The sequence below is a fragment of the Pieris rapae genome, chromosome 3 (genome assembly GCF_905147795.1).
Source record: "Pieris rapae chromosome 3, ilPieRapa1.1, whole genome shotgun sequence".
Classification (NCBI taxonomy): domain Eukaryota; kingdom Metazoa; phylum Arthropoda; class Insecta; order Lepidoptera; family Pieridae; genus Pieris; species Pieris rapae.
This window is the reverse complement of record NC_059511.1, coordinates 2,973,526-2,997,242: the sequence shown is the minus strand read 5'-3', so window position 1 is coordinate 2,997,242 and position 23,717 is coordinate 2,973,526. Positions and strand designations below refer to the sequence as shown.

Below are 23,717 nucleotides of genomic sequence, written 5' to 3'. Positions count from 1 at the left end.
TTTATTTTTTTTTATTGATAAAGTTTGCCAACGCTCGGCACACTGATACATTGGTAAAAACAAACACAAAATACAATTTTTAATAGTATTGTCTTTTATGAACATAACTTTTACACATTTAAAGAAAAACACTTTTTTACGGATTATAGTTATATATACATATATAGTAATAATTATAAGTTTTAATACAATTTTTAATGTTACAAGCACTTAGAGGCAAACATGACATTCATTTAGAGCACATACAAATAGATAACTAGAACTGAACTGAGTTTCTGTAAATATTTGTAATAGGTTTTAGGAATTGTACCCAGTAGAAGTAAATAAAGGTGTAGGATTCATAATTTTAAGTAAGTTTAATGGAATCTTATATTTAGATTCTTACGAATATACATAAAAATTAAGAACGTGTTTTTTGATTGAGTTGCGTCAATATCAAGTATTTTTAACAAAGATTGTGAATATTCCCAAATATGTAATTAACTTAATCTGACTAATGTAATTATAAACATTAATAATTAAGCCATAGATCCTATATCTTCTCGATTATATTTGCTAGTTTGCGTCAAATGAAAGTTAATGATAAATAGATGTTACTAAGATAAGTATGTATTGTTTTATTTAGAATGTGTGAATAAAACCTATGAAATATATTGAATTTTTGTTTAGAACCGTGTTCTAGAACTCTTTGAAAGAGAAATCGTTTTCTATTTCAAGTTTGACAGCAATTTTGTTCAGATGGAAATTGTTACTCGGCTACCTATTATAATGCACAAACAGGATGGTGCAAAAATAATTAGTCTTGATAATATATAAATATTTTCTGTAACCTAGTCGACACTTTTAGAAGATTTAGGATTTATCTCAGCGGCTTCACCAGCAGGCTGAATGGTTAATAACTTTTTCTTGTCTTAAAAAAAATTAAAATTAGATAAGCTTTAGCTCATATAAACATTGTCTTGAGTAAATTAAAATCGTGAGTTTAAGGAAAAATCTAGTTCTCTTTAAAACATTTCATTGCTTGTGAAATAGATAAAAAATATGTTTATCGCACAAACATGTATCCATGGCTCTGCATTTTTTTTAAATTTAGAACAATTCCATAAACAATCGGGTTAGGGGGTTTGACATTAAAACACAGCTAATAACTTTTCACTTTATTTTAAGACCTTACAAATAATTGGTTACATCCGAAATATACATTTTGAAATTGGAATTTCCGTAATTGATTTAAATTTGTCTCAATGATCAACTTACACGCTAAAAATATAATTAGATGGAAGCAAATAAAAGACTGATTAACACCATTCAGTCGAAATTAACTTAAATATAGGTAGATATACCTAAAGAAATGATTAAAATCTTAAAGGAAAATTGTGATTAATGAGACATTTACAATAATAGTCACAATGTATGTAAAAATGATTTTGTTTACACGTTTCATTATTAAACTAATCTTTTCCTTCAGTGGAAACGAGTTAAAATACATTAAACCCAACGCACACATGGAATTAATCGACGCGATATTAAAAATACCCTCGACTAAGCCGGAACTTTTAAATGCTTAAGGCCCAAACCCAATAACCAATCCATTTTTGACGGATTGTAATAGCCATCTGTCTATACTATCCTAGACCTTTGTATGAAAATGACAGTTCAACTGCGCCAATATCCTTTTTTAAGATTTCAATAGTTATTTCAAATACAAGTGTAAAGAGCGAAAAGATTGCATTCCATCCGTCGCCTGATGCAGCTAGGAGATCGATCGACTGTCACGATCTGACAATCAACGATCTCAGATCATGGATTAATTATTGGGTTCGGGCGTTAATTAGAATTTGTTATTAACACAACGCGCCATATTGTTTTGTAGAAGTAAAAGGCGGGTCATATAGCGCATTTTTCGGTTAGATTTCTGCCTATGATTTTGTGTAACTATCGATTGTATTAAAGTTAACAAATCATGATACATATATTTAAATCATGTGTGCGATGGTCTTGTGAGCAATGTTTAAATATGGCGTTTAATATACATAATACTCACGCTCAACATAAATAAATGAGATCAATATACTTCATTTTTATATTCCATTGTTTTACGAATATCACGCAATTTTTAATTTAATTTTTCAACGATATTTTGCTGGTCGCTGGCTTCACCCGTATGTCAGTGTTGTCTATGTTTACATGTTTAGTATGTATTGAATAAAATTATCATGATAGCATTTATTATTAACTGAATGAATCTTTTATTTTTTTTAAATATATTTCAATTATTGTTTGACAAGCAAATACTTATCAAACAATTTGGAATGGATCTATACATTAAAATACCTAGTGTACGGATGTCGCTGCCATACGTTTTGTACCTCAAATCGCGAATCTATCAAAAGTTTTCAAATTATTAATAAATTGATAATTGAATGGACTAAAGATGTGTTACTATGGTTATGGCCTTTTTAATCAATTAATTGTATTAAACTCTTGATTTTTTTTATTCCGTACAATTCTGACATTTCATAAGCTCTGGCATTTTAAGTGTCCATGGGCGGCGGTATTACTTAACATCAGGTAACTCCTGCCCCTTTGCCCCCTTTGTTATAAAAAAAAGTGTTGCTACCAAAAAAGTTTTCCGCCGAGAAGGGAAAATGGACAAATTTGACCCATAAAAAATAAAATGCTATGTATTTATGTTTTATCCACAAAAATGTAAATCTAAATATTTACTTAGGTAAATACAAAAATAACAAATATTTCAATATATCAAATAACTTTAATTACTGTATTTTATTTCAGTGCCTATTAATTCCAGGTTTAGTAAACCTTTCAAAACCTTTCCTTGTGCGTTTTTTACTGTTATTGATGAAAAGGGCCGTAATTATCTATCAGTTAAACCACTGTTTATAATGTTAAATACCGCATTTAATAAAATGGATAATTTCACAAACAAACAAAATGTATGTAACTGAAAAATGTGCCAGGCCAAAAAGGTTTGTAATCTCTGACTTGTCAAAAAAACGACAGCTGTCAGAATTCTACGCAATTAAAAATCAGAGTATAGTTCACATAACACACGACATGTCATTCTCATACATTTAAATAATGTTCGTGCTTAGTCAAAAAACTAATTTTTCTCACCATATATATAATCTATATTCCAGTATTTGAAATATCAATTCAAGAAGTTAAGAAAATATTTTTTTAAATACAGTGCAAACTCTTTAAAACGTTACTCTTTATAACAATAAACTCCTTGTAACATTGAAGTGAGCCCAACTTGTTGATTTGCGTTAAAACCCACATATTGAAACACTCTTTAAAGCGATACACTATTCTCTATAACGACAAAAAATGTTCGGCCCCTAGAGTTTCGTTATAAAGAGTTTATACTGTATATGAAATTTCATTACCGGATCGTCAAATTATATAGCTACAAAATTTCATACTCCCAAAATTGTTACATAACTGTAATAGTGTTTTTGTAAATTACACGTCGAATTCATAACCTCCTTTTTAAAGCCGGTTAAAACTACTCTCATGTAGAATTGTATTAAAATTAACGATGACTATTTTTTTCATTTCTTTGATTTAATTATTACATTCGTCACTTAGTCAAATAGTTTGCAAGAGCAAATATATTGATTTGATCTTAAATATTTCGTCAAAAATAAGCGCCTAGAGAGCCTTTGATTTTTAGTTTTAATTTCAATGTTGGAAAAAAAATCAGCTTAATTTGTCATCTGAAACAAATGTTAGACTTAGTTTAGAAAATTATTTTAATAAATTCTCACAAAAATTGTAATAGCCTTATATGAGCGATTGAATAAAAAAACAAATAATCCAGTGGCACTACAACCTTTTTAGGCGTGGGCCTCAGATTTCTGTATATGTTAACCACATGTCAATTGCAAATAGGTGATCAGCCGCCTGTGCTTGATCACGCCGGCGACTTTTTTGGTTCTACGGCAAGCCGGATTCCTCATTCACCGTACGAGTTAGTATTAAATGCGCCGGGATCGAACCTACAACCTCAGGGATGAGAGTCTCACGCCAAAGCGACTGGAGGCCAACAATGCTCTAAGCGATTGAATAATACATTTTTTTATCTTATATAAAAAATTCTCGTGTCGCGGTGTTTGTGGTTAAACTCCGAAACGGCTTTCCCGATTCCCATTAAATTTTGTGTGCATATTAAGTATATTTATTATATATATTAATATTTTTTTTCAATTTTAGATTAAAATTTTTTTATGATACAGTATTAGTAAATGCATATAACCCTGAATTTTCAACCCTTTACAATCAACCCCAATTTTTTTTATTATAAATGATATACATGGCAAAAGGACGTTTGCCAGTTCAGCTAGTTAAACAATAAATATGTTGTAGCGTATCGTAGATACGCACTAAAAATGTACATACTGTTTGGTGTAGTATTTTCTATACGATTTTGATGTATGTGGCAATATAATTACAGGACACTAAGAAAAGAATAAAACAGACGTCACTCAGAACAGACTTTTAACATGAGTGAGCATGTATTTTTCCTTTGAGCCTTTCTATAAGAATATAAATTAATTACCGTTGTTTGTGAAGAAATATATCGATTTAACAAAGATAAAAATGGGTTGTGATTTATAAAAATATAGAACACCCATAAATGGTGACCCCGACAAACAGAATGATGCTGGTGTCTTTTCCAAAACTCCCATAATGTAAAAAAAAATTCGAAAAAAAATCCTATACCTCACAAAGCCTGTCGATCGCTGACATTGAATAATATATTTTTTTTATAAAACTATAAATATGTAATTTTTTTTCGTAAAAAAAATCCTATACCTCACAAAGCCTGTCGATCGCTGACATTGAATAATATATTTTTTTTATAAAACTATAAATATGTAATTTTTTTTCGTAAAAAAAATCCTATACCTCACAAAGCCTGTCGATCGCTGACATTGAATAATATATTTTTTTTATAAAACTATAAATATGTAATTTTTTTTCGTAAAAAAAATCCTATACCTCACAAAGCCTGTCGATCGCTGACATTGAATAATATATTTTTTTTATAAAACTATAAATATGTAATTTTTTTTCGTAAAAAAAATCCTATACCTCACAAAGCCTGTCGATCGCTGACAAGTCCCTGCAGCTTCCGGGCCACTCCGGCAGTTCCGCAGCGAGCTCGCTTTACCACTTCCTCAGTTTCCGACACTCGCTTCAACCCGCCCACTTCGCACGACACGAGCGTGTTTATTGCGTGCAAGTCCTGAAACAATTATTAAGACTAACTTACAATCATTGCGATGACGTCACAAAAAGAAAATGCGCAAAGATTTTCCGAGTGATAAGCACATATCCAACTTCTCGAAATAGAATCTTTCTTCAAAAGAAGACAAGGCGTAAATTTTTTTTTGGGATGATCACCAATATAATAGTAAATACACATTTACTTGGTAACGCCACTTCAGACATCAAGACCAAAGGTAATTTCAAGTAATTAAAAATTTAATTACGATGCCTCTGAAGTATTAGATCAGTGTTACCCAAACTTACGACCCCCTATGTAACATACACTATATTTTTTTTAAAATTACAAATAATATTAATTAATTTTCGAATTTGCAATCAAATTGCCCCCCGTTTCGTGGGATCCACTTTGGGAAATAAATATATTTAAAATTTATATGTATTAAATCTTTTTGTGTAAAAGATTTAATACTAATTTTATATGTATTAAATCTTTTTGTGTAAAAGATTTTATACTAATTTTATATGTATTAAATCTTTTTGTGTAAAAGATTTAATACTAATTTTACATGTATTAAATCTTTTTATATAGTATAGACTAACCTTAGCGGGACTCCGGCTAAACCGATAAGTGAGATGGTGTTTGTGAGGCGGGGGAGGTGGCGGGGAGGCAGTGAGGGTCTTGACGGAGAGTTGAGGGGCGCCAGACACGCGTTGTCCGCCGGGGGAGTAGGTCGCGTCGCCACGCGCTGCTGGCAACGGCGATAGGCTGCTCTCCTGAAACATTATACAAATCATATTAATTAAAAAAAAAACTTTTACCAATTATTAATATGTTTTTATTTAGATTCATTTGAATGTCGGCGGAATCAGGAATCCTTTTTTTAATAGGCGTATAGGGGCTTTTTGATGTGATTATCTTTAGCTAACTACAATACAATTTATGAAGATGTTGACATTTACCACCTTTAAAGAAAACACTTTTTTAACGGTTATTGTAAACTTACAATGATTAACAAATATTGTTCTCTAAGTTAAAATATACTCGAATTACCTTGATTTTTTCCCACTGAATTATTACTTTAAAGTGCGATTGAACTAAATAAAAAAAACCTGGATAATTCAACAATAAAAAACATCCTATATTTTACAACTATGATCAAACATGATACTTGTGAACGAAATCAAATATACTCATATAATTGTTTTAACTCACATCTCGATTTCTTCCTGTGAACCGCAGCGCAAAGTTCTGCATACATTGGACATACACCCTATTGTAGAAGTTGATTAGGTCTCCTCTTTCTGGTGAACCTAAAAAAAGTTAAGAAAATATTATCTTTGTCTTTTTACATATATATTATTTAACATATATATAATTATACTGTACTCTTCTAAAACGGCTGGACCGAATTGATAGATTTTTTTTTGTATGCAATAGGATAGCGCCCTGGATGGTTTAGAATTACAAATTACCCCGGTAGATGGCACTGCAGTTTTACTTTAATATATCGCTTGAAATATCATGCAGAATACTGTTTGTCGGGTCCGTTAGTTGTATATAAAATTATATAAAAAAATGTTTTGTGTTTACGTAACAAACTCAAAGCAACTGGATCGATTAAAAAAAATCTTACCGGTAATAAATACTAATATCGTAAATATAAGCCTTTTTTTAATATTTTCAATTCACACAAGACAAAACCCCGACTATGTAGTCGTCGGGGGCATTAGGTATCTTACATAAGTCGTATTGGTAACTCCGATGTTAATACACTAAAGCCTATTTTTTAAAGTGAAACTTTTATTACATCGTCTCAAACTTTTTGGTCTGTGTGGCGCATGTCGCGTGACGGTCGGCCGCGGAGTAGGGATAAAGGGAAAGGCGCTCGTCATAGCAGCCAAGGCCAATAGGCGCACATAGTTCGCAGCAGCTGACCGTGTAGTGTATAGACTATTATTCGTTTGTGCCAGTTCTCCACGCTATTTTTAATATGTGTATATATGTAATCTAAATAATTGTTAAATATTATGTATGTCGTACTGTATAAGATACAGAATTCAATAAAAATATCAGTTGGAGAATTAGTCTACTTTTATTATTTCCCATTATCATTCCAATTATCCAAGTACATATAAAATACTTGCCGCACTTAAATCTGTTGGTTTCAGTGCATGGTTATTTGCATGTACCCTCATGTATTTTTTTATCACATGTATTGAATAAATAAAAAAAAAAAAATTAAGATTGATAAAGCGATTTTATACCCTTAATGGAATATTATTCCAAAATTTTTAGTTAAATGTCTATAATGTGAAAAAATGTTTCACTTTTACCGTGGTTCCATAAAACCACACATTTTTTTTTGTGTCACTATAATATTGCGCGTATTAAAAAAATGGGTTTTACCTTCCTTGGTGCTAATGAGCACCGATCTATAGACGTGATTATCGGCGAGGGGCCGTGCTCTGTAACACCTCATTATGTCTGTGAATGTTCGCTCCACTTGATTGCTGGGGCTATTCGATACCTGGAAATTATTTTAGAATATTACAAAAAAAATAATTTATACTGAAAAGCTTAGGAGCGACTTAACACTGTAAGCCATTAATGGAATTACGAAGAACGTTCTAGATACGTATAAATATTTTTTTCTTTAAACGTAAATCGGCACAGGATATTTTGGATTACAGTGGGATTTGCGACAAAAAAGAATCATGAGCGTTTATTGTGAGCAGTGTTGGTCTAGTGGCTTCAGCGTGCGACTCTCATATCTGAGGTCGTAGGTTCGATCCCCGGCTGTGCACCAATGGATTTTCTATGTGCGCATTTAACATTTGCTCGAAAGGTGAAGGAAACATCGTGAGTAAACCGACATGTCTTAGACCCAAAAAGTCGACGATGTGTGTCAGGCACTGGAGGCTGATTACCTACGTATTAGATTTTAAAAAGATGGTCATGAAACACATTAAGAAATCTGAGGCCAGGACCTAAAGAGGTTGTAGCGCCACTGATTTATTTTAAGCGATTATTGTGGGTGAAGGGTTTCAGGTCAGTTTCAGGGTCATTTTGGTACAATCACAAGCTAAAATTTTTTTTTAATGTTTTTTAATTTTTAGTAAATATGTAATCTACGGAATTTTGATCTTTGAGCCTTTTAGTTATATTAACCGTACCATACTAACTCACCTTACAAATAACATAAACAGCGCACATCAAGATCTGATCTAGATGCCTGTCCATCATCAGCTGCGTCTGATGCATGATGGAGTACTCCAAACAGGTCCAAATTTTTCTCTTCAACTCGTCATCAGTGAGACGAAGCCGCATGCAAAGGTCGTTCATGCGGACCACAGCTAGGCTATAGAACTGAAATTGAAAAAAAAAATACTATTCAGAATACTTTTAATTATTTCCCTTATAATTGGATAGAAAACTATATTGAAAAAAAAAATTCTTGAAAATTATATCGAGAACTAAATTGAAAGAAAAAAAAAATTTTTTTTAAAGTTATATTGAAGAAAAAATATTTTTTTTTACATGAAAAATTATATTGAAAACAAAAATTCCGAATACTTTATTGAATTTTTTTCTGAAAACTACCAAGTAATTCTTAATTTTATAGTTACATAGAGTTACGTTTAGTAAAGGTACATTGAGTTTAAAGTTTAATTTTAATAAATAGATAATATTACACATAAATGTTTAATATATGTATTACCTTTCTAAAGAACAACATGAGCGAATTATTATTCTTCTTAGGCGTTGTGTTCGGGGTCTTTGGAGTTATTTCACCATTTGTGGATTTTGGACTAGTTTCATTCTTTGTATTTGTTTGTACTGAAAATTAAAAAAAAAGTTAACAAAACATTACATTATAAAAATTGTTAACTAAAACAATGTAAAATTAAAAATTTTAAATATATATTTTTTATTGCTGATATGGTATATCGAAACTCAATCTGGGTCTACAAGTTTTGTATACAAACTTGTTTTTACTTTTTTTCCTACTTTAGATCGTGTCATGACGTCATCGTCATGTATGTGTCGCTATTTTTATATATTATAATTAATTGCAATTATAGTCCATATAACAGATACACAACAAGTTAAATATATTAATAGCACTATATAGAAAATTTGAAATACCTAATAACGATTGGCCTGGCTTAACATTATCTTTGAACAATTGCTTCTTCGCCTGGTCCGCCATCAATGGAGGGTATCGGTCAGCCGTCGACATTGGTGAATGGATACCTAGAAAAAATTATTTAAAGTTTATAGTTTTAACGTGTATGTTTATAGTAGTGTGTGTCAGGCACAAAACAGATACAGATACATCTGACACGCAGACCAGTCAAAATATTGTATAAATAGTGGTGTAATGGTTGCAGATTACAAACGTTGTGTAAAAAAGAAAACTTGGCGATTAACAAGAGTGGCGGAGAGTTCTCTTCTTTTCTACGCCCTTGATTGAGAACTGGCAGTTAATGTAAAATTTAAAGCATTTAATGTATATTTCTTTTTTTGACGTTCATAAGTGTACATTACGTTACCTATTTTTGATTTTGACATTAAAAGGCTTAAAGTGAATGTGTGTACAAAAATATGCTATTGTTAAATATTATTAAAAATTGATATTTTTTGATCACATATATTAAGACGGGCGACCATATCGATAACAAGCGATCTTTTCCAGGTAACCCTAGTTTTGTTACTAAAAATGTAGACTTTTACAACTAAAACCCATTTTTTTCTTATTCATATAACAATCAATAATAATAATGGTAATATATACTTTTACCATTTCAAGTATCTTCCTTTCATCAGAGCAGAGTTGGCCTATTGGCTCCAACGTGACTTTCATCCATAGGTCATAGATTCGATACCCGGCTGTGCCAATTAACTTTATATGTGCGTATTAAACATTCGCTCGAACGGCGAAGGAAAACATCGAGCGAAAACCGACATGTCTTACACCCAAAAAGTCGATTAAATTAGGTTGAAAAATGATCACAAAACATTCAAGTCTCTTTTCATCACAGCACAAACACATATGACAGAAAGAGACAAAACTAGTTAGACAATTTTAGTTTAAAGAATATATACAAAAACTATACTGAAAAGTAAAACTGGCGAAGTAAGTCCGTCTCTCTCTTACCTCTCCTTAACGGTGACTCAGGTATCGTGACCTTAGCGGAGGGCGGAACAGATGTATTATCCAGTTGGTCCCACAGCGGACTATCTGAGGTCCAGACTAGTGACTCCAGTACTTGCTCTTCGACCTAACCACATTTGCCGAGTTAAATTAATAAAAAATCTCTTTAAGAACTAATTTATTGTATTTGATATTAGCTACCCGTCTTGGCTTCACACGAGTGGACATTTATTTTTATATTATAAAGATATTTTAAAGGCATTTTTTTATACCTTGGGTGACATTATTGTAATTTTACTAGGAATCTTTATTTTGCTACATAATGTAGCATTCAAATGGTGAAAGAATTTTTAAAATCGGTCCAGTACTTTTTGACACAATTTGTTACAAACATACATATAAATTTTTCCACTTTATATTCCTGTTAATTATTTTTGGTCGTAAATGTTATGTAAACAAATCTATCAAGTATAAATACTATTTACAACTGAATAAATGTAAATAGACAAAGAGATTACATTAAAATACTAAGGAGCCACAAATCTTAAATAATTAGGAAGACAGCCGTACTGTTATTAAGCGATCTTGTCCAAACACATTTATAATCCTAAACAATAATTTGAGTAGTGTTAGCCTAGTACCTTTAACCTCTCAACCCTAAGATCCTGCGTTCGAATCACAGTTATGCTCCAATGGATGTTTTCTCAACACCGTGAAGAAATTGTCAGCATGTCACAAGATTACCTACTTGCCTATTAATAAAATATCAGCAATCTGTGGGTTGTAGCGCCGCTGTTTTATAATACAAATGTAATGTAACTTACAGCGTTTAGATGTTTGATGACATCTCTGCTTAACTTCTCCACCACAGCCTTAACAACCAGCTCAATGATCTTGTAGAAGTGAAAAGCGCTCAGGTTGTATATTTGCAGGACCCGCGGGAACCTCAACGAATGGACCCCATATGAGTGTAGCACTACCTCAGTACAACACGCATAAACTGTCAATTGATATGTCTCTTGTGATAATAGAACCTGAAAATAAAGGATTATAACAATTTCACGCGGCAAAAACTATTTGTTTTTAAACCAACGACCACTTTAGCCAAGAAGTCGTATGGTATTGGTTGGCTTCGTAGTGTTACGAAGACCGATTGACTACACTAGAACGTACGACAAGGACGGACCAATGTGCGAGAAAAAGATAGATAGTACGTCGTTCTAGAATTGTGCAAACGCTACTACTGAGTATCACTACATAGTATAAAACAAAGTCGCTTTCTCTGTCCCTATGTCCCTTTGTATGCTTAAATCTTTGAAACTACGCAACGGATTTTGATGCGATTTTTTAATAGATAGAGTGATTCAAGAGGAAGGTTTATATGTATAATAACATCCATTAAATAGTGGAGAAGTACTGTTATTTTTGAGGTTTCTAATGTGATGTCGTAAATAATTACATTTTTTCCGCTTACATTGCAAACGCAGGCTGAACCCTACGAGTTTTATCAAAATAATGTATTTAAGTATTGTACATATTGAAAAGGTCTACAGAGTCCGAGATGGTATATGTCTATCTATTATGGATAACCCACATTTTTATATACAACGTTCACAGATTTTCTGTAGTGTATCAGTATTGCACCCGTGCGAATCCGGGGCGGATCGCTAGTATATATAGAGATTGCTACTGAGCAATCTTGCCTAGAGAGATCTCTAACACCGTTCAAGATTATTCCCAGGGATATATAAGCGAGCTGAAACGCAACCGATTAATACAGTATCAAGAGATAAAAGTAGAAGAGATAAAGTGCGAATAAACGCAAGTGATAAAGTACTGTGTGAAGTGCGTATAATAGTGATTAGTGACAGTATTTTGTGTTTGTGTTATAAGTGAATTCCTGCGAGTAATTTCCGCTTAATTTGTGTTTTCAAATTCATTACTCATTTATTTAAAAATAAACCCTTGATGAGATTTTATCCCCTAGCTGTAAACATGAACTTGCTATTAGTTCGGAAATAGCATTCTCATCTACAAAACTGTAATAAAACCAATATGGTTCCATGGTATACAGCTCCTCTAACATCGAAATCCTGCAGCGGCTACAAAACAAAACACTGCGAAATGCTGCCCGAAACAAATAAACAAAAGAACATTGATAAAATGTGGTACTAACCTGCAAAGAAACCTGTGGCTTCTTCCGATGCTCTTCGCGTAATATATGTTCGAAGACCTTGTAATATAAACACGTGACCATATTGCATCTGTAGGCTATCGTTTCGGAACTACATTGATTCTCTAAAAGGCTTTCAGCAAACTGTTCCATCCAAGTGTTGCAAGGTTCTATCACTTTCTTCGTTATTGTTTCGTCGGTTACGCCGCATTCCCTGTTAAACTTATAAATGTCATGCACTAATCTTTTTCTTCTTAAGATAGATAGACTCTAGACAAATGACACTGTCAAAGTTGACATACGGAAGTCAGACTTAGCGCTAACTCCTTTCTGAATCTTACACTCAAACTCTATAAATTCAAAAACTTCTCGAATCAGACAGAATTTTTTGAGAACAGTTCGTAAGAAGCTTTGTAATAAGATATAAGTCAAGCGGTGACATGATTAGGAATGGTAACCATGGTAACAAATACCGTATTAAGTTAAACCTACATTTTATAAACCAATCTTTTTAGGTCTGGCCCTCAGGTTTCAGAATCTGTTTCATGATCATTTGACAATCTATTAGACAAGTAGGTTTTTGGCTTTCTATGCCTGACAAGTGACGTCGCCTTTTTGGGTCTAAGGGTTTCCTCATGATGTTCTCCTTTACCGTTCCTGCTATGCACACATAGACAAAGTCACAGTGCACAGGCGGGATCGAACCTACGACCTTAGGGATAATATCGCACGTTGAAACTAGGCCAAAATTGATTTACTACGTTTTATAATGAAACTATACAAAGTAATTTTGGAGAAATACGTCTATGTAATGCGTATGCGCATTTCTGTATGGGATGTGTATACTGAGTTTTTAAATCACAAGTAATATTTATAGTCTTGAATTTTTTTTTGGTTTAAATAAATACTTTTCTAAATAATATTTTTTTATTATAAAATGAATACTCACGCAAATAGTTTCATAAGACAAGCGGAGGGTTGCGGCTTCGATTGCCTGAGGAAAGCCGCCAATCGGGCTAAACTGTTATTTGCTTCCGACACCGGGGTAAGCTCTTCAGCTCTTCGTCCGAGGTACCTCCGCCCCGTTAAAGGCGTGTCCGGGCAGCCTTTGTTACTCTAGATAAGTACCAAACAATGAAGGTACCGCAAGCAAGCCTCAAATATGTCATAGGTTTTAAATGTAATGGTCGAAGAAGCTCCGGTTTTAGTACGAATTAATAATATAATAATAAAATTCTTTATTAATTTTAAGTACATTTTCTTTTCAAAGCGTAAGATTTGGAAACCCTTTTAAGTAAAAATTACTTATCATTACTCTGTCCGTTCATGTTATATGTATTGTATGAATTATATATTATTATTAATCAATATTTGTTATAACATTAGAATTACGATTGTTGTCGGCCTTTGAAGATTTGGTACGGTCTTTTCTTCACAGATACAAAGTTGAATTGGTTCCAAATCGTGGTGAAAAAACACGTTAATTGATCACAGATTAATATTTATTCATCACGACATATTTAGCAAACTTACCGGTCCAAAATTGGCTATGACTTGTGATATTTCAGTATCGGAAACTTTCTTGATAGTACCGATGTGTTCTTGAGCATGGTCACCTGCACAGGAAAATATCTTATAACCAATCGAGCTAACAATCATATGCATATAAAATTAATAACTTATGAGTCATGCCTGAGTTTTTAAGCTATTGCATAGATTTTGAGCGCGGCGACCGAATCATGAAATTCCGTAACGAAAATAAACCTAATACAAGGTGACGTAATATTGCCCATAGCTTGCTCAGGACTCAAATAACGATGGCCAATATTCGAAAGTTTAATTGGTATAACACCGGTCATAAATTTGAGAGGAAAAAACAAAAATTGAATGTTAGGCTCTATATACATATTAATACACTAAACGAACATATAAATATAAGTTATTATATACCTTCATCGTTCAAATCATCAGTAACTTTTAGTGTATTTTGTAGAAAATACGAAAATATTGAACTCAACCAGTCCGAAATTTCTGACATTTTGTTTTCAACTGACAATATAGTTTTACTTTTTTTGTGATATTATGGCCAGCATTTTTATATGAAACCTGCTTATATTTAATGGGTGTATTGAAACGATTTATAAGATATAAAGAAACATTTGTTTGGTCGACTAATCTTAATTCATAACGTCGATAATAGAAACATTATCTTTGTTTATATGCACGCGTTAAACTCAAAAAAGGCTTATTTGTATTGGATAATCCAATTTCCAAAAAAGGATACCACTACTAAATAAAATACGGCTTATTCGCTTTTTATATTAAATAGGGTTACTATTAACGAAACAAAGCTACACCAGCGCCTCTAACGGTAAAATATGAAACTAAATCACTTTGCCATGCGGTTAAGTATTTACATAGTTATCGCTTTAATTCATGAGTTATTTGATTATATTTTTATTTGACTTATATTAAAATGGCTAATTAATACCATATTTTTGAAACATTAATTTTACGCTGAACGTGGAAAATTTTAATGTCTGCATTCAAAACATACGTCGAATAACATACGATTTCGAAAGTCGGTTAAAAACATTTTTAAATACCTAAAAATATTCTTTCGTCAAATTCTCCAACGCTGAGCACATAGGTCTCATATAAATTGTTTAATGATTTCACATTAACATCAAAGTTTCCAATATCTAATACGCCTAAATGATCTTCACTGTCGCCATTTAAAATCTGTAAATAAACAAAATAATTCAGTCCTTTAATTATTATTAAATTAGTGGCGCCATCTATGTTTAACAATCCGTGTCGCTCTAACATCAGCGAGCGACACTCACTCCCTGATGTCGTAGGTTCGATCCCCAGTTATGCACCAATGGACTGTCTTTCTAATTGCGGATTTTAGATTTGCTCCAATGGTATAGGAGAAGAGGAAACCTGCATACTTTAGATCCAAAAAATCGGTGCGTCAGGCACAGGAGGCTTATCACCTACTTGCCTTTTATCTAGACCAGTGTCTGTCAGTTCTGTACCACATAATTTATTTTAATTGCATATCAGTATAACACATACATATATATTTAAAAAAAACATGGTTGGCAACATTAAATTCTATTAAGTTTTAAATTGATGTAGGTATTGTGTAATTCGGACCATGCCTTATTAACTTAGTTAAGCGAGATTCAAAACAGTTAACAATTCAATTTGTATCAAACATTTCTGCGATTTAATCATTACAGCAAGATCAATAATATTATGTCAAGATGAAGTATAAAAAAAAATTAGACGAGCATTGAAATAACTTACTCCTTTTTCAAAGAATGATTTGATAACTCTATTCCAGCTGTAGTCCTTCATAGTCCTGGCCTGCACTGCAAGTCCATCTTTTAGTTCGCACAGTATTGATATTATACAGGGTGGATGATTTGGTTGTTCATAGTCATCTTCTGACCAGTCACTTGGGAGACCTGTAAGAATATTTAAAAAAAACGAAAATAATAAGAATTTAAATGGTTTGTGTGATAAAGAACAGCAGGGTTACTCTGTTCAGTGATGCTTTAAAATAATTATCTTAAAAATGTGCCGCTCTCTAACATGGTGGTATTCATTTATTTAACAATGAAACCCAATTAGAAGAGAAATATTAAATACTAAATAAATAAAAGAAATAAAAAATAATTCATTAAACATCAAGCAACTAATTCAGTTTACAAGTTTTGAAATATTTCTTTCGTAAAAAAATGTGGCAAAATAAATCTATAATACACAGACATAGACATATCAGGCAATTTTAGGCAGAAATTTAAATTAATCTGATATTTGAAATAAAAATATATGCACATACCTCTAAAATTAGGATTCAATATATCCCTTCGGTCCGCCATGAATGCATTAGCATATATAAAGTCTAAACAAGACAAAAGCAAATGGTACATGTCCACAAGATCATCAGCTGAATTGTGGAACTCTCCTTTTACACTTATGTAGAGGCACCAAGTGAAGTTAAATAATGCATTGGTACTGCAAGGTTGAAGTCTGAAACAGAGGTACGAAATAGATTTAGATACATACTTCTGTGTTGTATTTGCAATTTTAATATGGGGTAACTCAATTAACCATGAAATTGTCAAGATATCTTTAAAGCATTAAGAACATTTGGTCAACTAACCTAGAAACCAACTACATTTTTTAGAAATGTATTATTGAATCCACCAAGTTTAAATATTAGAATAATTTTTGTTAAGTATATGTGTACTAAATGATTATGATACTTTGATGTTTGTAATTTATTATCTACATTTTAGAGGGGATTGTTTACTTCATGCCACAGTTAGATCTAAGATTAATTCACAATTATTATGTGAAATTTCATGGAGTTTTCAATTTGTAACCTATATTTACTATGAATACAGTTTGTATATTATCATTAATAAAACTTACTTCTGTTTTTTGCTACTCTTTGTTTTTACTGGTTCATTTGTTAATCCCATGAAGATTTCTTGAAACAGTGGTTGAAATTTTCTAAATAAAATTGTTGATACAGCAAATTTGTGCTCTAATCTACTGATTTTGTCTTTAAAATCAGATGGCATTAAAGTCATATCCATCCAGTTCTTGATTTTAGTGAAAAATTGAATGAGACTGTAAGGCAAAAAATACAGCTGTTAAACTTTAGTACAACATCCATTATAAACATACTAACCATGTGTTTAAATAGTTAACATAATACAAAACTAGACTTACTTAAGAAGTATGCTACATTCCATATAATTTTATTACAATATAAAACTTTTAATATTATGTTGCAAGCAAGCACAGTTTGGCATTATTTGGAAAGTTTTTAAACATTTTTTAAATTTCCAATGATAAAACTTACCTTATATTACATAATCTAAGTAATCTCGTTAAACTAACACAGTTCCCTTTTACTGCCTTCCCTGATTCAACTGTAGGTGTGATAGATGTTCTGCATGCAACATAAAGTGCACATGCCATCCAATGTAAGGAGTCACCCTGCAAGAAGAATATAACTGTTTAGTGTTTTATTCGCGTCTAGTAAAAATATACTAATAGAATATTTAGGTTAAAGAGACTATGAACAGTAAAAAATAAGAACACGATATGCATGTGTAAAATATCTAACATGAAAACAAAAACTTTGGTTTAAAATTTATTTTATAGAAAATTATGTATAATACTCACCTCTAAAGTAAAGTTTCGCTTTATTTCAGCAAATGAATCTTTCGATTTTTTTGTAGCCCCTGGATCTACATTTAATTGCGAACATAAATCGTCCATAGCAGCAGTCCAATTTTCGTCACTTTCTTCCTGATTCGACATTTTTCTTAATAAAAGTATTAATGATTACCAATAACTACCATTAAATAAAATAAAATCAATATAATACAGCCGTAAACTCTCCCGATTTTTGCTCATTTGACAGATACTTGGCGGGAATAATACACATTACACTCCCTTTTTCGCACTTGCGCGGGACACATTAGTGACAACTGGCAGTGTTTTTGACATTTTCGACATGGATAATTTAAGACTGACAGTGATATTTTGTGATGTGATGACAGCGGACAAATAAGATATTTTTATTTGGAATTAGAAAAACAATGCCTTTAGTGCGAAATATGAATCCATCATCATGAGTGATGAGATCATAAATTTAATGATGCGAGCTTGAATTTTAGCATTTTAAAGATTCGTTTAAGTGCTGAAACGTGACAAATTTATCTTAATTTTGTATTTAGTTGTAAATTTTAGTATATACAACTACAATAATGTTTCTTCGATTTTACAGTACTTCTTGTGTGGTATACAGCATGAAGAAACAAGGAATAAAGTTACATAAAATGTTAAATCCCAAAAATAAACGGTAAATGTATGATACAAACAATGGTATAGTACTAAAACAGCAAAATTTATTTATAGGTTATGTTTGTTTTAGGCAGTGGTATCCCTCACAGGCTCCAGATTTAAATATACTTCCCACACTCAATACATTGACTAAAACTCAAAAAGTTCCTGATAATCAAGGAATACGCAGAGTAGCTGTTTTAAATAAACTATTTATGAAACACATAACTGATATAATGTCAACTGGCACAGTTTCAATGAATATTATTGGACGAGGAATAGAAATATCTAAGGTGATATATAGATTCTCAATATACCTGGCTATAAACTTATATTATATATGTCATATAATTTATGTTTAAAAAAAATTCTGCTACAGAACTGAAACAGAAAAACTTACTTAAAACATTACTTTTCTTAAATGGTTCTCTGGATAAACCTTATTAACTATTTCACTTACTAACTCAACTTTGAAGGAACTATCTTATATGAATTTGACTTTGAAATGTTTTGCAGGTCAGTGTTGCAAAAGACTTCAAAACCATCAATATTTTCTGGATATGTAAAGGCGATGCCAGTGATGAAGAGACAGATAAACTATTGCAGTCAATTGCAGGGCCCCTGAGACATGAGCTATCTACCCTCAGACTTATGGGAGAAGTACCATACATATATTTTGTAAAAGGTGAATGAATTATGTACTTATTTTAAAATTTTCATCAAATAGTATATCAAAAATGAATTATTTACTACGGTTGTGTTTTCAGATAAGCAAGAATCTCTGATTGTTGATATTGACAAACGGTTACTGCAAGCTGATTATGGTGAGAACTACACTCCAACTGATATAGGGGAGCTATTAAAATCTGAATTTACATTAAATTTGAAGTTATCACCAGAAACAAAAGTAAGAAATGCCAGTCTCTATGTCCTATACAGTGTTTGTGGACTTGTTTTAAATTCTTTGTTAAAACTAATGTTCAAGAAAGATAATATTTGTGTTGCGCTGATAATTCAGCCTGTATCAATAAAATTTTTAACCTATTTAATATTAATATAAAAAAATGATTACAGGCAAAAATAAAGCAATTAGAAGACAGTCAAGAAATAATTGAGGACCCTATACCAGAAATGACAAATTCTGTGTATGGTTTAGATCATACAAAAATTATGAATAGGTAGTTTACATTATTATTATACATTATTGTACAATGTACATCTTTTTTGTATTTTGTGGACTTAAATTGCTATTACAGATTTTAAATGAATGCAATGAATGTCCTGTGCTCTATAGTTACCAGTTACTTTAGTTACTTCTGAGCAAGGAATTTGTTTATTCTATGCAAATTTTTCAACACATTTGTTTAAAATGTGATTCAAATATTTTTGTAGGTTGTTAGCAGCACGAAAGAGAAGTAAAGAAGCCTGGGAGAACCTGGAATCAGAGTCACCTGTAATATCATATCGCACTACAAACACATCTCACTCTAACATTGATCTCAAGGAGCAAAAGAAGGAAATAGCAGAGTTTCTGATTAAGCGACAGGTATGTTTTAATTAATATTTTAATATTATAGCCGTTTTCTATGTCGGAAATTCATTGCCGCCGTACGATTCAGTATACATATCGCAGCCAACTAGCTTTATTAGCCGTTCAGTTAACAGCCTAGTGTTTTAAGTAAACGGCGCCATTTAACTAGCGGTTTTAAAAGATATTCAGCCAGTTGATCAAAAAGCTAGGAAAATGACTTGGATCGATGACTTTCTATTGACTGTTATTTTAAATTTAATTCCACTTTTGCTACACTCAAACTCGAAATGAATCGTGTTTTCCAAAGTTTCATAAAAAAAACAAGTACAATGGATGAGTGTAGTAAGAATAATAATGTGAATTTGACTCAAGAGAAAATTTTCTTTTTTTTAAGATACATATATTTTTTATATCATATGTTTCATAATTTTAATTACAAATAAGGCTTAGGCCATTGGTACTATAGATTCATCTAGCCTGATCAGTTTTTAGTAGACTTTTTTCACTATTTCCATTTGTGATAGAACTTTGGGACCAACTACGTGTTTTTATTTACTCTTCAGTATTACTATAAACTATATAAGATTTAAGACACACCTGAGCCTTATCAGCAGTTGGTTAATTTTTAAATGAAATCTGAACACAGGTTGTTTATAGTAAAAGTGAGGCCACTAAAGATATCGTTAATTAATTAGTTTCGCATTATAGAAGTGGAAATAAAAAAACGCTAGTTAGTTAGTAGCTTTTAGGATGGCAAGGGTTAGTTCCGGAGTAGTGACGCGGGATATCTTAGAGCTATTTATAAGAAGGTCGTCTATACGTTTACGATATTGTTTTGTTAAGTTCAAGGGTAAAACAAATAAAACAATAAATCTTTTTGTTATCTTGCCAACATTCTCACTGTTGTTGCAAAGTAAAAACATTGTTATCTTGCAATAAATTAATTTAAAATGAGTTTTATTAACAAATTGGCCTCGATATTAATTATAACAACAACAGGATATTCTTTATATAGATGTTTGAATTGTTCTTCATGATTCCAGGACAACAAAAATTACATCTTGAAATAAGTCATAATTTTGGACCGGCCTAAATTCCTAATCAATGGACTTTTTGCCTATGTGCGCATTTAACATTCACTCGTATGGTGAGGGTGAACACGGAAGAAAGCCCGTCATAGACCCAAGAAGTTGGCGATGTGACAGGCACAGAACATTAACACTAGCACTTCTACCGAAAACAATGGGGCGTTAGATTGATAATTCCAAGTTTCTGTTCAAGATTAAAAGGACCTTAAATAGTAATTAAAACATAAAGTAAAAATGTGTGAACAACGAAGTGTCCTGACTTTTCTGAATACAGACTGAATGATTGAAATTTCTGATATGAGAAAATTAAATAAATCAAAAGATACAACACTAGAAAATAATAATGTAAAAATTTTAATAAAACAAAGTCACTCATCAAGACTGCGAATGACGAACCTGTATTTAAATTCTCGTAATAAAAATTAAATTATATATTGCAAAAAACACTGCAAAATCGGACCACATCTGTATTTATAATATTCTTTCTTTATGGTGGCACTTTGTAGGTTGTAGGTAAAAATTCATTCTTATTTGCTCGAGAATGCCTGAAAATAAGTCAAATAAGGGTAATGTAGGGTTTTTTTTGTTATACGTCAACAATCTACGATATTTACTTTATACATAAAATAAACAAAATTTTAATAATATCACAAACTCTATAAATTGTTATATCCAAATCTTAGATAATTTCCGAGTTAACATTTGAACGATTGTCCCTTTCTGTCATCATATCTTACGAACTTTAAATCATCATGCATAGATGTCTGTTAAAGATAATGTAAAACAAAATGTAGACAAAGAACCGGAAGTCCAAATAATCACAGACAATAAATGCATAAAAATATAAATTACTCTTAAATGATTCATAGTGCAAATTTGTTAGGAATAAGTGAAAAGACTTGTTTGAAAATAGAACCTTCAAAACTTTTTTAAAATTAAATGTTAATTAAACATTTAGAGGATAGAAATTTCTTTTAAATGATAGCTGAATGTGCATTCGACATTTTTTATTTTATTTCTCATAAAAGAGGTCGTCCATTGAATGTGCCATTTCGATGAGGTCAGCTTATTTGAAACTTGCTGAATGTAGTTTTAAGAGATTTGCCCTATATAACTTGATTTTTACACATTCGCAGAAAGTAATTAACAACTGCACTCAGAATCTATTACATAATCATAGATTAATAATAACCAATTTGATCAGTTAACGACTTATTTAAGGAAGTTTAATGACTGTTTGCTTTCGATCTTTTGTGTAGTTTTATCTTGCTAATGATCGACTCTATATCACTGATTGCGATTTTTTAGTTAAACTATTTTAATTTTTAGTATATAGTTATGTTTATCTTGTTCGTTATCAGTCTCTATATAAATCAGAAGAATGTACGATCCATGACTTGTTGACAATTTACTAGTTTTTTTACCGATACAAAGAGTTTGTGTATATTCTGTCATTGACAATTATGGCACGGAACGACAATTGTGTATGTGTGTAAACTGATTTCCTTTTAGGTATATTTTTTGTACATACACATATTGAATTAAAAGAATGATAAAAATATATACTTTGTTCCAGATCCTTCACAACAAGTTACAGAGGGAAAAACGAAAGAAAGACGATACACATGTTGAACTTGAAAAAATTGAAGAAAGAAATGAGGATATATACGAATTTTGCGATGACTACGATGATAGTTACGATATAGAGTATAGTTCTGAAAAACAATAAATTGAAGTGATAAGGACAAAAGATTGGTACTTTAGGCTTATTGTACCTTTGTAGAAAAGACTTAACTTGTATATAAATGTAAAATTATTAGAGAATAATAATATAATATTTAGTTAAAAAGATGTGAATTGATACAAATACAAAAGTATTCACAACCATTATTGTTTTTATTTCTGAGATTTCGGGGAGATATTACTATATTACTATTATACACATATTTTACGTACACTTCTTGTAAGTCAAATATAGCTTCAACAGTCACTCAGCGTTGCCTTATAGAAAAATTAAATATAATGCATTCTGTTAGCTAGTCTAAAGGCATGTTAAAAAATATAATATTTCTATAGAATGTATCTGGGCACTCAGATTCTATAGACAGTTAGTTCGTGCTAAGTCTGGCTATAACGTTTCTTCGCGAACGACGTAGCTCTGGCAATAGTTAGTTTTATTTTAATTAGTGAAACGAATATATGGATAATTTTAGTACGGTTAGATTTATTTCAAAAAAGTATTAACAATACAAAATTATGTGCCTTCTGCGAAATCGATTGGTGATAAAAAATATTCCTGTTATATAGTATTGTCTTTTAATAACATAACTTTTACACATTTAAGTAAAAACACTTTTTTATCGGATTGAAGTTATGTATTATTGTAAACTTATAATTATTTAAACATAATTTTAAATTTAACCGACATTTCGCTTGCTTTACACCGTGCGTGGTCACGGTGACTGTTTTTTTTTCTTTAAATATTCCTGTTACTAAATCAGAATATTCAAAATATTTCGATGGTCACTTCAAAAACGAATTAAACGTATAATAGACGATATTTGTTTTATTATTTTCCACTTCCCTTAAACTTTTCTGATTTACTAATTGAGGAGTTTTTTTGTACAAGAACAAAACAA

At 31.4% G+C, this 23,717-nt stretch overlaps 2 protein-coding genes across 2 annotated transcripts; one reads left to right on the top strand and one right to left on the bottom strand.

Moving 5' to 3' along the window:
* Positions 1-1,145: 1,145 nt before the first annotated feature.
* LOC110991585 (retinoblastoma-like protein 1) lies at positions 1,146-18,155 on the bottom strand. Its single transcript, XM_022256992.2, has 19 exons — positions 17,797-18,155; positions 17,471-17,607; positions 17,035-17,235; positions 16,439-16,629; positions 15,901-16,061; positions 15,192-15,327; positions 14,119-14,201; positions 13,535-13,701; positions 12,589-12,799; positions 11,237-11,446; positions 10,416-10,539; positions 9,404-9,511; positions 8,976-9,094; positions 8,444-8,623; positions 7,664-7,784; positions 6,470-6,567; positions 5,857-6,030; positions 5,119-5,272; positions 1,146-3,740 (listed from the first exon to the last, which is right to left on the bottom strand). Exons 1-18 carry the CDS (start codon positions 17,932-17,934, stop codon positions 5,120-5,122), a joined length of 2,712 nt encoding a protein of 903 aa, XP_022112684.2. The 5' UTR covers positions 17,935-18,155; the 3' UTR covers positions 1,146-3,740; position 5,119.
* A 76-nt stretch (positions 18,156-18,231) lies between these two features.
* LOC110991589 (putative ribosome-binding factor A, mitochondrial) lies at positions 18,232-22,965 on the top strand. The gene is made up of 7 exons (XM_022257007.2): positions 18,232-18,478; positions 18,551-18,752; positions 18,976-19,144; positions 19,227-19,366; positions 19,534-19,637; positions 19,852-20,005; positions 22,655-22,965. The coding sequence occupies exons 1-7, from the start codon at positions 18,384-18,386 to the stop codon at positions 22,805-22,807; spliced, it is 1,017 nt and encodes a 338-aa protein (XP_022112699.2). The 5' UTR covers positions 18,232-18,383; the 3' UTR covers positions 22,808-22,965.
* Positions 22,966-23,717: the final 752 nt, after the last annotated feature.

What these genes read in the sequence shown, in the direction of transcription:
- LOC110991585 (XM_022256992.2), bottom strand. Translation starts at nt 17,934, where the DNA reads ATGTCGAATCAGGAAGAAAGTGACGAAAATTGGACTGCTGCTATGGAC. An exon ending in TGTCTTATGAAACTATTTGC is followed by an intron (nt 12,800 to 13,534) that starts GTGAGTATTCAT and finishes TAAGTTTAACAG; the next exon opens with GGAATGCGGCGTAACCGACG. An exon ending in TCACAGGAAGAAATCGAGAT is followed by an intron (nt 6,031 to 6,469) that starts GTGAGTTAAAAC and finishes ATAATGTTTCAG; the next exon opens with GAGAGCAGCCTATCGCCGTT.
- LOC110991589 (XM_022257007.2), top strand. Translation starts at nt 18,384, where the DNA reads ATGTTTCTTCGATTTTACAGTACTTCTTGTGTGGTATACAGCATGAAG. An exon ending in ATACATATATTTTGTAAAAG is followed by an intron (nt 19,145 to 19,226) that starts GTGAATGAATTA and finishes TTGTGTTTTCAG; the next exon opens with ATAAGCAAGAATCTCTGATT. An exon ending in AGTTTCTGATTAAGCGACAG is followed by an intron (nt 20,006 to 22,654) that starts GTATGTTTTAAT and finishes ACTTTGTTCCAG; the next exon opens with ATCCTTCACAACAAGTTACA.